The sequence below is a fragment of the Microcaecilia unicolor genome, chromosome 2 (assembly GCF_901765095.1).
Source record: "Microcaecilia unicolor chromosome 2, aMicUni1.1, whole genome shotgun sequence".
NCBI lineage: Eukaryota > Metazoa > Chordata > Amphibia > Gymnophiona > Siphonopidae > Microcaecilia > Microcaecilia unicolor.
This window is the reverse complement of record NC_044032.1, coordinates 428,053,305-428,069,512: the sequence shown is the minus strand read 5'-3', so window position 1 is coordinate 428,069,512 and position 16,208 is coordinate 428,053,305. Positions and strand designations below refer to the sequence as shown.

General features: G+C 42.8%; 1 protein-coding gene across 1 annotated transcript in view; it reads left to right on the top strand.

The window, feature by feature from the left end:
* Positions 1-16,208, top strand: part of PPA2 (inorganic pyrophosphatase 2) — an 88,151-nt gene that overhangs the window by 37,929 nt on the left and 34,014 nt on the right. Inside the window, exons 6-7 of the mRNA XM_030190764.1 lie at positions 7,611-7,697; positions 14,294-14,420. Coding sequence (XP_030046624.1) covers positions 7,611-7,697; positions 14,294-14,420 — 214 coding nt within the window. The remainder of the gene's footprint in view (positions 1-7,610; positions 7,698-14,293; positions 14,421-16,208) is intronic.

The window sequence follows — 16,208 nt, the reverse complement described above, 5'->3', positions numbered from 1 at the left end:
AAATCCTGCCAAACGAATCTTACTACTTTGACTAGGTGACATGTGCTAGATGTAATCTACTTGGATTTCAGTAAAGCCTTTGATACGGTCCCTCACAAAAGACTCATGAATAAGCTGAGAGGGCTGAACATAGGACCCAAAGTGGTGAACTGGATAGGAAACTGGTTAACAGACAGACAACAGAGGGTGGTGGTAAACGGAATCCGCTCGGAGGAAAGGAAGGTGAATAGTGGAGTTCCTCAGGGGTCGGTGCTGGGGCCGATTCTGTTTAATATCTTTGTGAGAGATATTGCTGAAGGGTTAGAAGGAAATATTTGCCTTTTTGTGGATGACACGGAGATAGCCAATAGAGTGGTTACCCTGGAGGGAGTAGAAACCATGAGAAGGGATCTCCAAACGTTAGAAGAATAGTCAAGGGTCTGGCAGTTAAAATTTAATAACTACAAAACTGGGTCAATCACGTTAACTATGTTAGTGTGTTATATTAGATGGTCACTATCACCTTCTTCTCTTAATGTTTAAATGTAATGTGGGAGTGTATGATTATTAATGTATAGGAATTTAAGAATCAAGTTTTGAAGATATTATCCTGTGTTTAATTAGGAAGTTAAAATTTAATGCCAAGAAGTGCAGAGTGATGCACTTGGGGTGGAGAAACCCAAAAGAGAGATACCGGATAGGAGGGGAGAGATTAGTAAGCTCAACTCGGGAGAGGGACCTTGGGGTGATGGTGTCCGAGGATCTGAAGGTGATGAAACAGATAATCTCTAGAAGACACAGAAGGGCCCAGTTCAGTCCTCATTCCCACGCACCCCTAGCTGAACTCTTCATTTATAGTCAATTATTCTAATTAAGACAATAAGAGGGGAATTTTCATTAGTCTGAATTACATTTAATTAGTTTCTAAGAAGCAAACCCTAAATAAATTACAACAGTCAAAAGGATCATTATATTCACCTGATATCCCTAGTACCTTAAGAAGTTTTAATTAAACAACTCTGTAATACTAAGATGCAGTCAGTAGTCCAGCAGCGAGAGGGGTGCTATCCAGTCTTTTGCACTGAGTGTCACATGTATGACTGTCTCCCATTTGTTGAGATGACATATGTGTGTGCTCGAAGCAAAGAGCTCCTAGCTCTCAGAGAACTAGTCCGTTCTCTTGAGGCTAGAGTAGCAGACTTGGAGGAGCTGAGGGAGACAGGTACATAAAGGAGGCCTACAGGGACGTTGTAGAGAAGTCCCACCTCCAATGTGGCAGCCCCTGTGCTGCCTTGGAGGAGGGAGGCCTTCTAAAAGGACAGCATCACCTTGGTGAGGCTGGAAGTAATTCTGTAGATAGGAACACCACACCAGGGAATGTAATATCCTCTCGCACCGAGGATGTATCGCCAGAAGCTAGTGCCCAGGTGGGAAGGGTTAGGACAGCTGTTGTAGTTGGTGATTCAATTATTAGGCATATAGATAGCTGGATGGCTGGTGGACGTGAGGATTGCCTGTTCACTTACCTGCCTGGTGTGAAGGTGGCGGACCTCACGTGTCACCTAGATAAGATTTTAGATAGTGCTGGGGAGGAGCTGGCTATCTTGGTACATGCGGGTACCAATGACATAGGAAAATGTGGGAGAGAGGTTCTGGAAGCCAAATTTAGGCTCTTAGGTAGAAAGCTCAAATCCAGAATCTCTAGGGTAGCATTTTCTGAAGTTCTACCTTTTCCACGTGCAGGACCCAAGAGACAGGCAGAGCTCCAGAGTCTCAATGTGTGGATGAGACGACGGTGCAGGGAGGAGGGGTTTAGATTTGTTAGGAACTAGGCAACATTCTGGAGAAGGGGGAGCCTATTCCGAAAGGATGGGCTCCACCTTAACTAGGGTGGGACCAGTCTGCTGGCATCGGCATTTAAAAAGGAGATAGCGCAGCTTTTAAACTAGAGACTGGAGGAAGGCTGACAGTTGCTCAAAAGCGCATGGTTCGGAATAAGGTCTCTTTTAAAGGTATCACCAAAACACGGAAGATAGAGCATCCCGATAGTGAGGTTGCAAAAGAGACTGTTCAGGTGTCCTTAAATAAAAATAAAAATCAGATAAAAGATTGCAAATTAATACTATCAAGTACTGAGCATGATGGAAATAGGAACAACAAACATAATTTGAAATGTCTATATGCGAATGCCAGAAGCCTAAGAAATAAGATGGGAGAGTTAGAATATATTGCACTAAATGAAAAATTAGATGTAATAGGCATCTCTGAGACCTGGTGGAAGGAGGCTAACCAGTGGGACACTGGGTACAAATTATATCGTAGTGATAGGGTGGATCGAATTGGTGGAGGGGTAGCATTGCATATTAAGGAGAGCCTTGAATCAAATAGATTGAAAATTCTGCAGGAAATAAAACACTTCTTGGAATCACTGTGGATTGAAATTCCATGTGTAAAGGGGAAAATGATAATGATAGGAGTGTACTACCGTCCGCCTGGCCAGGATGAACAGACGGATGCAGAAATGTTAACGGAAATTAGGGATGCAAACAAACTGAGCCTCACAATAATAATGGGTGATTTCAATTACCCAGATATTGAGTGGGTAAATGTAACATCTGGGCATGCTAGGGAGGTAAAATTCCTTGATGAAATCAAGGACAGCTTTATGGAGCAGCTGGTACAGGAGCCAACGAGAGAAGGAAAAATTCTGGACCTAGAACTTAGTGGCGCACATGATCTGGTGCAGGAGGTAATGGTGCTGGGGCCGCTTGATAACAGTGATCATAATATGATTGGATTTGATATTAGCTTTGAAGTAAGTATACATAGGAAATCAAATATGTTAGCGTTTAACTTTAAAAAAGGAGACTATGATAAAATAAGAAGAACGGTGGAAAAAAACCTTAGAGGAGTGGCTGTGAGGGTCAAAAATTTACATCAGGCGTGGATGCTGTTCAAAAACACCATCCTGGAAGCCCAGGCCAAATATATTCCGCGTATTAAAAAAGGAGGACGGAAGACCAAACGATAGCTGGTGTGGTTAAAAAGTGAGGTGAAGGAAGCTATTAGAGCTAAAAGAAAATCCTTCTGAAAATGGAAGAAGGAACCGACTGAAAATAATAAGAAACAGCATAAGGAATGTCAAGTCAAATGCAAAGCGCTGATAAGGAAGGCAAAGAGGGACTTTGAAAAAAAGATTGCGTTGGAGGCAAAAACATATAGTAAAAAGTTTTTTAGATATATTAAAAACAGGAAGCCGGCAAAAGAATCGGTTGGACCACTAGATGACCGAGGGGTAAAAGGGGCGATCAGGGAAGACAAAGCCATAGCAGAGAAATTAAATTAATTCTTTGCTTCAGTCTTCATCGAGGAAGATTTGGGAGAGATACCGGTGCCAGAAATGGTATTCAATGCTGACGAGTCAGAGAAACTGACTGAAATCTCTATAAACATAGAGGATGTAATGGGGCAATATGACAAATTGAAGAGTAGCAAATCTCCTGGACCGGATGGTATTCATCCCACAGCACTGATAGAATTGAAAAATGAACTGGCAAAACTTTTGTTAGTAATATATAATTTATCTTTAAAATCGAGTGTGGTACTGGAAGATTGGAGGGTAGCCCATGTAATGCCGATATTTAAAAAAGGTTCCAGAGGAGATCCGGGAAATTATAGACCAGTGGGCCTGACATATGTGCTAGGCAAAATAGTAGAGACTATTATAAAGAACAAAATTACAGAGCATATTCAAAAGCATGGATTAATGAGACAAAGCCAACATGGATTTAGTGAAGGGAAATCTTGCCTCACCAATCTATTACATTTCTTTGAAGAGGTGAACAAACATGTGGAAAAGGTGAGCTGGTTGATATTGTGTATCTGGATTTTCAAAAGGCATTTGACAAGTACCTCATGAAAGACTCCAGAAGAAATTGGAGAGTATTGAGATAGGATATAGTGTCCTACTGTGGATTAAGAACTGGTTAAAGGCTAGAAAACAGAGAGTAGGGTTAAATGGTCAGTATTCTCAATGGAGAAGGGTAGATAGTGGGGTTCCCCTAGGGTCTGTGCTGGGACCACTGCTTTTTAACATATTTGTAAATGATCTAGAGATGGGCGTAACTAGTGAGGTAATTAAATTTGCTGACAACACAAAGTTATTCAAAGTTGTTAAATCATGAGACGATTGTGAAAAATTACAAGAGGACCTCACGAGACTGGGTGTCTAAATGGCAGATGACATTTAATGTGAGCAAGTGCAAGGTGATGCATTTGGGAAAGAGGAACCCGAACTATAGCTACGTAATGCAAGGTTCCACGTTAGAAGTCACCGACCAAGAAAGGGATCTCGGTGTCGTCGATGATATGTTGAAACCCTCTGCTCAATGTGCGGCGGCGGCGGCTAAGAAAGCAAATAGAATGTTGCGTATTATTAGGAAAGGAATGGAAAACAAAAGTGAGGACGTTATAATGGCTTTGTATCGGTCCATGGTGCGACCACATCTCGAATATGTACAGAGAAGGGCGTCGAAAATGTTAAAGGAAATGGGACGACTTCCCTATGAGGAAAGGCTGAAGCGGCTAGGGCTCTTCAGCTTAGAGAAAAGACAACTGAGGGGAGATATGATAGAGGTCTATAAAATAATGAATGGAATGGAATGGGTAGACGTGAATTTTTTGTTTACTGTTTCAAAAAATACTAGGACTAGGGGGCATGCGATGAAGCTACAAAGTAGTAAATTTAATACAAATCAGAGAAAATGTTTCTTCACTCAACGTGTAATTAAACTCTGGAATTCATTACCTGAGAATGTGGTAAAGGCGGTTAGCTTAACAGGGTTTATAAAAGGTCTGGATGGCTTCCTAAAGGAAAAGTCCATAGACCATTATGAAATTGACTTGCAGAAAATCCACTGCTTGTTTCTGGGATAAGCAGGATAAAATGTATTGAACTTTTTCAGGATCTTGCCAGGTATTTGTGACCTAGATTAGCCACTGTTGGAAACAGAATTCTCAGCTTGATGGACCTTTGGTCTGTCTCAGTGTGGCAATACTTATGTAATAATGTGACAAGGTAGTGACTGTGGTCAGAAGGATGCTATGCTGCACAGAGAGTGATATAACCAGCAGAAGAAAGTGTGTAGTCCCGTCCCTTGCCCCTGGGGAGGGAAAAACACTTCAGCCCTAGTGACTGGAATAAGAGAGACAATCAGACTTAGGTTTGGTGCAACCAGTAAAAATCTTTATTGGTATTTCAGTAAACCAATACAAAATAAATGTGATTTCTCCTAATCTAACTTGTGTTCATATATGAATTTTCCTGTTTCCTTCCATTACACAATATAGTAATATTCTGTTTTTTTTTTATATGTATACAAAAATGGCAATTTCCTCTTTTCTATCATCCTCTCCTGCTTGTGTTCACATGCACACTTTGTGACCATTGGCTAATCCCTTATCAGTAATGTGTGATCCCAGGGTGAAAAAAACCATGTAGTAAACAAGTAATATGAAACACCTGGTGTCCTTCTTCTCTGAACACATATTTCCGTTGGAACATCATGGACTTTGCAGGGTCTTCAGTCTCTCATCACCATCAAGGTTATATCTATGTGTATCTGCCATATATGGGCCGCATAGCCTCAGTTCCTCCTAAGTGTCACCTTGACATGTAACATGTACTGATCAAGCACTCTGCTTACATGCAGCTGCAGGGAGAAAGTAAAATTATGCTGATGACAGCAAATCTAGGAAATCTGAGGGCTATCAGGGCCATCTTATAGGCCTAGTATAGGGAGGAATATACAAAAGTCGTTGGTGAGGCCGCACTTGGAGTATTGTGTTCAGTTTTGGAAACTGTATCTTGCTAAGGATGTAGAAAGACTGGAAGTGGTGCAAAGAAAAGCTACAAAAATGGTATGGGATTTATATTATAAAAATGTACGAGGAGAGACTTGCTGACCTGAACATGTAGATACCTTGGAGGGAAGGAGATACAGGGGTGATATGATACAAACATTCAAATATTTGAAAGGTATTAGTTTGCAAACAAACCTTTTTCAGAGACAGGAAGGCGGTAGAACTTGAATTGAGGTTGAAGAGGGGGAAGACTCAGGAATAATGTCAGGAAGTATTTTTTCATGGAGAGGGTGGTAGATACTTGGAATGCCCTCTTTCAGGAGGTGGTGATGAAAACAGTAACGGAATTCAAAAATGCATGGGATAAACACTAAGGAATCCTGTTTAGAAGGAATGGTTCCATAGAAGCTTAGCGGAGATTGGGTGGCAACACCAGTAATTGGGAAGCAAAGCCAGTACTGGGCAGACTTCTACGATCTGTGCCCTGCAATGGCAAGGACAAATCAAGGTCAGGTATACATAAGGGAATGGGAATGGGACTTGATATACCACTTTTCTGTGGTTTTTGCAACTACATTCAAAGCGGTTTACATATTATATACAGGTACTTATTTGTACCTGGGGCAGTGGAAGGTTAAGTGACTTGTCCAGAGTCATAAGGAGCTGCAGTGGGAATCAAACCCGGTTCCCCAGGATCAAAGTCCACTGCACTAACCACTACTCCTCCACTCCACATACCATGTGTTATGGGTTTATCTTATTGAGCAGACTGGATGGACCATATAGGTCTTTATCTGCCATCATCTAATATGTTAAGTGAGATTGAATACTGTGTCTTCAAATTTGTCCTGCGCATAGCAGGATAATCCTAATGCCATCTGAAAATATGACTTGGGAAGCATTTATAAGATTTGTGTGCCTTCTGAACCTTGAAAAAGTGGAGAAATCCCAGTCTGTAACTTTTTTGTGATCAACTCAATGTAAACCACACAGAACTGATTAATCTTACAGTGTAAACAATCTAAGCCTGTAACTGTATCTCAATGTAAGCCACACAGAACCGAGTCTTTGACTTTGACATAAAGTAACATAAAGTTTTGAAAATGTAATTAATGGAAGGGAAAGAGAGTGGATGTAAATTAGAAAAGAAGTATGATTTTATATTACCATCCATTCTCCTACTTAGATTAGCTTAATATGTTGTGTACGGTATGATATTGGATACATTGAGGGCCATTTTCGATATACGTTGCAGACAGATTCTGGAAGATACTGTAGGTCAGTCACAGGCTAGTTAAGGATGTTACCTCAGGTTCGATGTATCTTTAAATCATCACCACTGAAAGATGAAAAGGTGTGAGAGAAGGGGGAATTAATGTGTTTAAAACATTTCTATCTTGCCCATCAGTAAGTACAGTATTAGATGGGTCACAGTAAACATTAATACAAACATAAAAATTTTGTTGATGCTGCCTTTTGTTTGCAAACTGCCAAGCCTTTTCTAAAGAATTAGCAACTGAGAAATCCATTTAATAAGATCTCTCTACATGCCCATCATTCATCTTCACTTTCCACCTTCTGGGTACAATTGTTGGAGGTAGGGTGTTGGACTAAATGGACCTGTGGTCTGATTAGGCATGTCGGTTTTATGGCATATCTTAAGATTTGGACCTTGGCATGGAAAACTAGAAGTCCTGGCTCTAGTGAAAGAATAGAAGACTTCTTATCCTCTTGACACTTTTATTAAATCCGTTTCTCTTTTTTCACAGACTTGGGAAGACCCAACTTTCAAAGACAAGGACACAGACTGCCTTGGAGATAATGACCCCATTGATGTTTGCGAAATAGGCTCACAGGTGAGTCTCACTTTCCAGGATCCCCCTATTTCTTTCTGTAGTGATGTGATGTGTGTTTAATTGCTGTAACACTCTTCTCTGTTCAAAAGAACACACTAGACTCTCTTCAAAATTAAACAGTGAATTGAAAGGCCAGATGTACTGAAGAATGTCTCCCATTTTGGGCCCCGTTTACTAAGCTGCGCTAGAGGCGCGTTCTTGCTTTTAGCGCATTCTAACCATTAGCGTGCGCTATCTCTGTAGGCGCCCACAATATTCCTATGGGCGCCTACACAGCGCGTGCTAATTTTGTGCACGTGCTAAAAACGCTAGTGCACCTTAGTAAACAGGGCCTTTTGTATCTACAGGGATTATGCTTAATGTACAGGGCCTAAATAACATCATAACACATAAATATACACTACTCCATTTTAAGAGCATAAATGTGTAAGAGGCATTTCTGTGGGCAGGGATGGATTTATTTTCTCAGTTGTCATTGGCAATGGGGGACATTAGGAAGAGGTACTTTGTTCCCCCTCCCCCAACATTGCTGCCTGCCCTCTGCCAATGGATGCCCTCTCACAATTGCTGAATTCCCTTGAAGCATTCACAGGAGAAACACTTGCAAAATTAAAGCAAGCAGCAGCATGTGTTCAAAAGTTTACTATCAAAAAGTACAAAGACTAGGGGACATGCACATGTAAAACAAATAGAAAATATTTTTTTCACTTAACGTATAGTTAAGCTTTGGAACTCGTTGCTGGAGCAAGTAGTAAAAGCAGTAAATGCAGCTGGATTTAAAAAAAAGTGTGGACAAATTCCTGGAGGAAAAGTGCACACATTATTAAGATAGACCTGGACAGACTCCTGGAGGGAAAGTCTATAAATTGTTATTACGATAGACCTGAGGAAAGCCACTGCTTATGCCTGAGGTTAAATAGCATGGAATCTTGTACTTTTTGGGACTCTGCCAGGAACTTGAGACTTGGATTGGCCACTGTTGAAAACAGGACACCGGGCTACATGGACACTTGGTCTGATCCAGGATGGTAACTCATGTTCTTATCTCTGACTAGAAAAAAAAACACTGACGTCATAGGTTATGTTTCAACTTTTTTATTAATGTCAATATAACACAGTGCAACCATCATTTACAAAACCAGAAAGACAATTATAGGCTCACATTCAGTGCACACCAAACAATACAGTCCATCAACAAATTTTTACTTATTTCCACCCCCCCCCCCACCCCCATCATTATCCATCAGTCCCTATTGAGACCTATGGGTACCATAATACGTACCCCTTCAAGAACTATCTCTGGTTAATAATGTCTCCCCTTCCTGTCTATGTACCCTCCCTCTCCCCCCCTCCCTCATCATAGTATTTCCTGTATCTTTTTATTAATAATAGAGCAGATAAAGAGGTTGTATTCTTACCAGCCCCTTAACAAGAATATATGTAGCATAAAATTAACCTTGCGACTACCGGATACAGGCACCGCTCTTCATTAACATGTTAAGGTTCCCCTACCCGTCCCTCCCACCCCCACCTATCTCTTTCAACCCTGTTGATCTCAAAGTATTACGCAGTCTGGTATTGCTTACGCTGTCTCTCCGAACTGTTCATTTATTCCTGCGAATTGGACACAATGGATACAAGCAGTACCCCTGTCGCTGTTTAACTAGTGCAGGGAATTTAGAGTTACAAATATCTGTAGTCGGATAAGGTTTTTACCTCTTATAACTTCCCTTGCTATGACATCATAGTTTAACAGTGACACAAGACAGAGAGCAAGTCTAACTGGTGCACTAATCAGTGAGGCCACAATGCAACCAAGAGGAAAGAAACGGAAAGCATGTTTATACATGAAAACAATTACAGGTTTTTTTTTTAATTTTCAACCCATTTGTGGGTATAACATATTAATTGAGCTCCCATTATCGGGAGCTCCATTAATGACATGCTGCCTCAAAACAGTTCTGCTGAATTGTTGCTGGCAAGGCACACTCTGTATGTGCCTGTATGTCCATCTACACTCTCAGAAAGGCACATGAACTGGAACAGCTTTTGCAACTTTTGTTGGTACAGTATAAACAAAATAGTTTAGCAGAGAAAATTAGATATGGAACGTGAATATGTAAACGCAATCCGCAGAATATCCACAGCTCTGAGACTTTGGGAGACTTTACCATATCCTCCACCTTCCTCATCGTCCCATTCCCCTTTTTCCTCCCGGCCATAGTAAGGGAATTAACCCCAGCTGAGCTCCGCACTTACCAAGATTCAAGAACTGGTTCCACAAATGCCTTTAATTTAGCAGTTCATGTGCATTTCCACTATATTTGTTGCCAAATTCATTAACACTTGCAAACAAGAGAGTGAGATCATAGTCCTACAAGAACTAATGCAACACACAGAGGTACTGTAGCTCCACTCCAGGAGCTGCTGTTACAGGAGTAATTACTACCGTAAGAGATTAAATGGACTTCTGTGTGCAAAAGAGATGGCACCAGGGATGCAGCAGGCTCAGCTCTCTCCTCCTACTGCCTGCTGTTCTCTTGGCTTGGCTCACTGTTCTCAGCCCCCTTCCCAGATTGAGAGATTGGACTCCAGGTTCTTCCTTTACTCTCTCTCTCTCACCCCTCCCCCCAATCCATTCTCCTCCACTGCCCTAATGTGCTTCTATCCAGTGCCTGCAAATTGTTTTTTAATTGCAACAGATTCTTTCAGTGCAAAATAGGCACAGTTTGACTTTATCTCTGCTTTTCACTAAAGGCAGATCATAAACAGTGGGAAAAAAAATGATTCACAAATTTCTTCAGCTATCTCAGCAGTGCAAAAGCCATTCTCCTCAGACACTTCTGTCCCTAGCAGTTTATCAAACCTTATTTATTTATTATTATTTGATTATCCTCCATGTTGCTATATCGAAGTATGTCACAAAAAATCCATATGGAACCAAAAACAAAATGACCCCAAGACAAGTTATAATAAAGAACAGAAGCCAGAAACCTCAGGCCCCTCCTCCCCATTAATACCTGACATCAGACTACTCTATGTCACTTGTCCCTGTGTCCCAAACCTTCCTGATTCATTATAGACCCTGCCCAGATTTCTGGGTAAACAGCCATGCCTGGAGGACTTTATAAGACCTCAGCACCTTCCCTAGCCGGCAGTATGAAAGAAGCTTATCCAGACCTGCAGGTCCTGACCCATGCAGTGCTTCAAAGACCAGGGTCAATTTAAATTGAGCACACCAATTCACCAGCACCCAGTACAACTCTGCTAAAACAGAAAGTGCACTGCCCTGACAGGGAAATTCATGATTAATTATCCTTTTAAGCATGCAAAATCCTAGTGGCAGATATAATCATCTCCATATCGACTATGCCAACTGTGCATGCACTGTTCCACCCAATGCCACCACTTAGCTATTACAAATCTTTCATGGTTTTTTTTCCATTCTCTCATTTTTGCTGCTCTGTATCAGTAATGGTTTTTGTTTGCTGAATGAAGTCTACTGTCTTTCTGTTAGTTTTATACAGAAGCTGCTTGTCCTGATTTGTGTCACATTCAGGCTTGTTTTCGAAAGAGAAGGACGCCCATCTTTCGACACAAATCGGAAGATGGGCATCCTTCTCACAGGGTTGCCCAAAACTGCTTTCCATTGCGCGGACGAACAAAGTTCACGGGGGCGTAGCGAAGGCGGGACTTGGGCGTGCCTAAGACATGGGCGTCCTCGACCCATAATGGAAAAAAGGGCGTCCCTGACGAGCACTTGGATGACTTTACTTGGTTGTGTTTTTCTTACGACCAAGGCACAAAAAGGTGCACAAACTGACCAGATGACCAACGGAGAGAATCGGGGATGACCTCCCCTTACTCCCCCAGTGGTCACTAACCCCCTCCCACCCTCAAAAAAAATCTTTAAAAATCTTTTGTGCCAGCCTGTATACCAGCCTCAAATGTCATACTCAGGTCCATCACAGCAGTATGCAGGTCCCTGGAGCAGTTTTAGTGGATGCAGTGCACTTCAGGCAGGCGGACCCAGGCCCATACCCCCCCCCCCCCCCACCTACCTGTTACACTTGTGGTGGTAAATGTGAGCTCTCCAAAACCCACCAGAAACCCACTGTACCCACATCTAAGTGCCCCCCTTCACCCGTAAGGGCTATGGTAGTGGTGTACAGTGGTGGGTAGTGGGTTTTGGGGGGCTCACACACCATGAAAGGGAGCTATGTTCCTGGGAGCAATTTCTGAAGTCCACTGCAGTGCCCCCTAGGGTGCCCGGTTGGTGACCTGGCATGTCAGGGGGACCAGTGCACTACGAATGCTGGCTCCTCCCATGACCAAAGGGCTTTCATTTGGTCGTTTCTGAGATGGGAGTCCTTAGTTTCCATTATCGCTGAAAATCAGAAACGACCAAGTCTAGAGACGACCATCTCTAAGGATGACATAAATGTCAAGATTTGGGCGTCCCTGACCGTATTATCGACACGAAAGATGGACGTCCATCTTGTTTCGATAATACGGGTTTCCCCGCCCCTCCACATGGGCATTTTGCGAGGACGTCCTCAGCAAAACTTGTGCGTCCCCTTCGATTATGCCCCTCATTGTGGGACTCATTTTCGAAACAACATTCAAAAAATGGCACAAAGCAGCAGATGGACGTTTTTTTTTTTTTCACAAAACATCCAAATCACTATTTTCAAAACTCATTTTTAAGAGTTTTTTTTATACAGTTCATCTAAATTTTCAGGGGGCATATTGGAGGCATGTTTTGAGAGGGGCTAGGGCCGGCTTACAATTTGGACGCTTTTGTACGATAATGGAACAGTGGGATGTTTTTGGCTAGACCTGTTTCAATAACGACTAAGGGGTCCTTTTAAAAAGCAGCGGTCCTAGCACAGACCCCTGGGAGAATTGAGAATACTGACCATTTAACCCTACTCTTTGTTTTCTGTCTTTTAACCAGTTTTTAATCCACAATAGAACATTACGTCCTATCCCATTACTTTCTAATTTCCTCAACGTTGTTAGATTTCTCGGCCTTTATTTGATACCATTGACTGATTGAAGATAGTAGGTTTACATGGAATGGTTTTGCAGTGGTTCTCTTCCTATCTTACTGACAGGTCAGAATGTGCCTTTTTGGGAAAGTGCTGCTCCATTCTTTGGAATTTGTCCTTTGAATTTCCTCAGGCCATTGTATTATCTGCAGCCCTTTTAAAATATTTCTCTGTTTCAACTGGAGAGACATTTACAGAGAATGTGGTCCATTATAATTTGTTTGTAGATGTTGATTACATTGTGTTCCCAGTGACTAGTAGCATAGAGGCACACTGTGGTATTAACTGGATCCTTGATACTATTCTTGATGGTGTGAGAATGATAGTTAGGACTAGATAATAAAAAGACTGAGGCCCTTTGGATGGCTTCAAATGAGTTTGATTCCATTGTATTTGTGAAGGTAGGTGGGCAGAAGCTCCAGATAAAATATGGTAGATGAAATTTGGGGGTCCTGTTGGATTCAGGCCTGTCCTCAAAGGACCAGGTAACCGTGATAATGAGTTCTGCCTTTAGACATTTGCAAACCATCAGGCAGATAAGATCTGTTCTTACTTACGATCATTTGAGGCTGTGGTTCAGGACCTGGTTTTAATAAGACTTAATGACTGCAATCCACTTTCATTGGTTTACCCAAAATGGGATGCTTGAAAGCTTACAATTCTGTAATACCTTTGCTCTGAGAGGCAAACTAGCTGTAAGTTGAACATTAGGTTGAATTCAGGGACGGCCAAGAGTAGGAAGTTGTTTAGAGCAGTGGTTTTGTAGGGGGGGGGGGCAGCAAAGAACCTCTGTAGTCATAGAAACTCATCTAATAACTGGTGTGTGCTTGCACATACGGGGAGGATGAGTAGTTTGTCAAATAGCCCATTTACCCAAATTATTCTGGGAAGGGTGATGGGATGACCATGATTGTTTGGGGGAGGGCAAGGGAAAGATGAATTAGGAGGGAGCACAAGGATAAAGGTTTGCCTAGTGTGCCTAATATCCTTTCACCAGCCGTGGTTAGACTCAAAAAGTAGGTATTATTTAAGGTTTTAAATAATGTCATCCTTTATCTCTCTGAAAGAATAGTTTACAACAAAAGCATTACGGTTGTCACATAGGGACGTTTTATTTGTCCCAGGGCTCTGTGAAGTGAACCAGCAAAGATCCAGACATAACATATTTTCAGTTGTTGCCGGTTCTCTGTAAAATATTCTTCTAGAAGTTGTCAGGATTATTTAGTTTTCTGAAAACATGCAAAGATCTTGCTGTTCCAGATATCTTTGTCTGTTGCTTTTTCTATTGTTTTTATTGTGTATTTTTATCATTTATTTTCTGATTTTTGTATCATATTATATATATTGCTCGAAGTTTCCGAACAGATCACCAAGTGCTGTGAAACCTGCCTTTGCAGCATCCCCTTACACAGCAGACCTGGGACATGGAAGGCCTGACCTGGGAATCAAACCCAGGTCCTCTGCATAGCAGTCAAAGTCCAGCCCCATAACTCTACACAGTTTGACTTGACTTTGAGATTATAATCTGTGCTCATGTGCTCCTAGGTTTACTCTCGTGGTGAAGTGATTCAGGTGAAACCGCTGGGCGTTTTGGCTCTTATTGATGAGGGAGAGACTGATTGGAAAGTGATTGCTATCAATGTAAAGGACCCAGAAGCTGAAAAATTCAATGGTATGCCTTTGCCTTTCTTCCATTTTACTCTTGGTATCGGTATTATCATTCTTTGCACCCAAATTAAAGCTGGATTCCATCATCTCCACCACACTTTGTAATAGCATTTTAGGCAAAGCTTATGTGGTACCAGCAATGTAGCAGCCTAGGAGCCATCCACGTTGGGTTGTATGCTTCACAATAGAAGATCTGCAGTGTCCTTGGGTTGTGGGCTGGCTAGTGCTTGGCGGTGACATTCTGAAGGGGGTGGGAAGGCTGTACTGCTCACAAATATCCAATGACTTCCACTTTGGAACAGTTGTCCTGCCTTGAGAGGCTGCTCGCTCTCATTTTCACTGTGCTCTGTGGGGGTAATTCTCAAAAGTATAACAATATAGAGAGGGTCCAAAGTACAGAACAAAGTCCAAAACGCAGCAAAAAGCACCAAGAGCCTTCAGAAACGGGACACAGTTCTTTTTATTGTAAAATATGGACCCATATTGGAATATCGATTTTACGATAAAAAGAACTGTGTCCCGTTTCTGAAGGCTCTTGGTGCTTTTTGCTGCATTTTGGTAATTCTCAAAAGGACACCTAAAGTTAGGCACCTAAAATGTGTGTGCTAAGTGCAGATTCTATAATGACAATTAACTGTGTGTAACTGCCATTATAGAATACTAGTAAAAAAGGCCCGTTTCTGTCAGAAATGAAACGGGCACTAGCAAGGTTTTCCTCGGAGTGTTTGTTTGAGAGAGAGAGTGTGTGTGAGAGATGGAGAGTGTGATGAGAGTGTGTCATAGAGAGTGTATGTGAGAGACAGAGAGTGAGTGAGTGCCCCCCCTCCCTTTATGGTCTGAGGCCCCCCTTCCACCTCCACCACCTCTCCCCTGCCCCCCCTCCAGCCACCCATTTCCTGCAACCCTTCTCTCCCCCCTGCTCCCCCTGCAGCCAACCATGTCCAGTGACACTACTCTCCCCCTGCCCCCCCTCCAGCCACCTATGTCCAACGACCCTGCTCTCTCACCTGCCCCTCCTTCATCCACCCAGGTTGTGTAAACAATTCTTCGGGGCAGGCAGGAAAGATCCCCGGTCCTGCCTGCCCGCTGCTGGCGCTGACGCTCCCCCGCTGCCGGATCGCTGTTCAAAATGGCCACCAAGACTTCCAATGGTAGACTCGCGAGACTTCTGCTGAAGTCTTGGAGGCTGCCTTGTAAGTATCAGCGGCCATTTTGAACAGCGATCCGGCAACGGAGGAGTGTCAGCGCCAGCATCGGGCAGGCAGGACCGGGGATCTTTCCTGTCTGCCCCAAAGAATTAGTTACACAACCTGGGTGGATGAAGGAGGGGCAGGTGAGAGAGCAGGGTCGTTGGACATGGGTGGCTGGAGGGGGGGCAGGGGGAGAGTAGTGTTGCTGGACATGGATGGCTGGAGGAGGGGCAGGGGAGAGGAGGGTCGTTGTTTGATGCACCGCTCCCTGCCACTTGCTCTGCGTGTTTCACTACTCCTCCCCCTGCCTGGGAATCAGCTGTGAGTGACGTCAGCCTGGCTACGGAGCCTAGCTCAGCTGCCTGGGAATCAGCTGTGAGTGATGTCAGCCTGGCTATGGAGCCTAACTCAGCAACTCCGAAGGCGCCACGGACCCGGGCCGACACATTAGAACATTGGTGGTGAGAATTATTATATAGGACTAGTGTAAATCCTCAGTTACATGTCTAACTTTAGGTGTGAGCACTTACGTTAGCTCAATGACTGATGTAAATGTTCATGCCTAACTGCTGTCAGTTAGGCGATAACTGATAATATTCTAT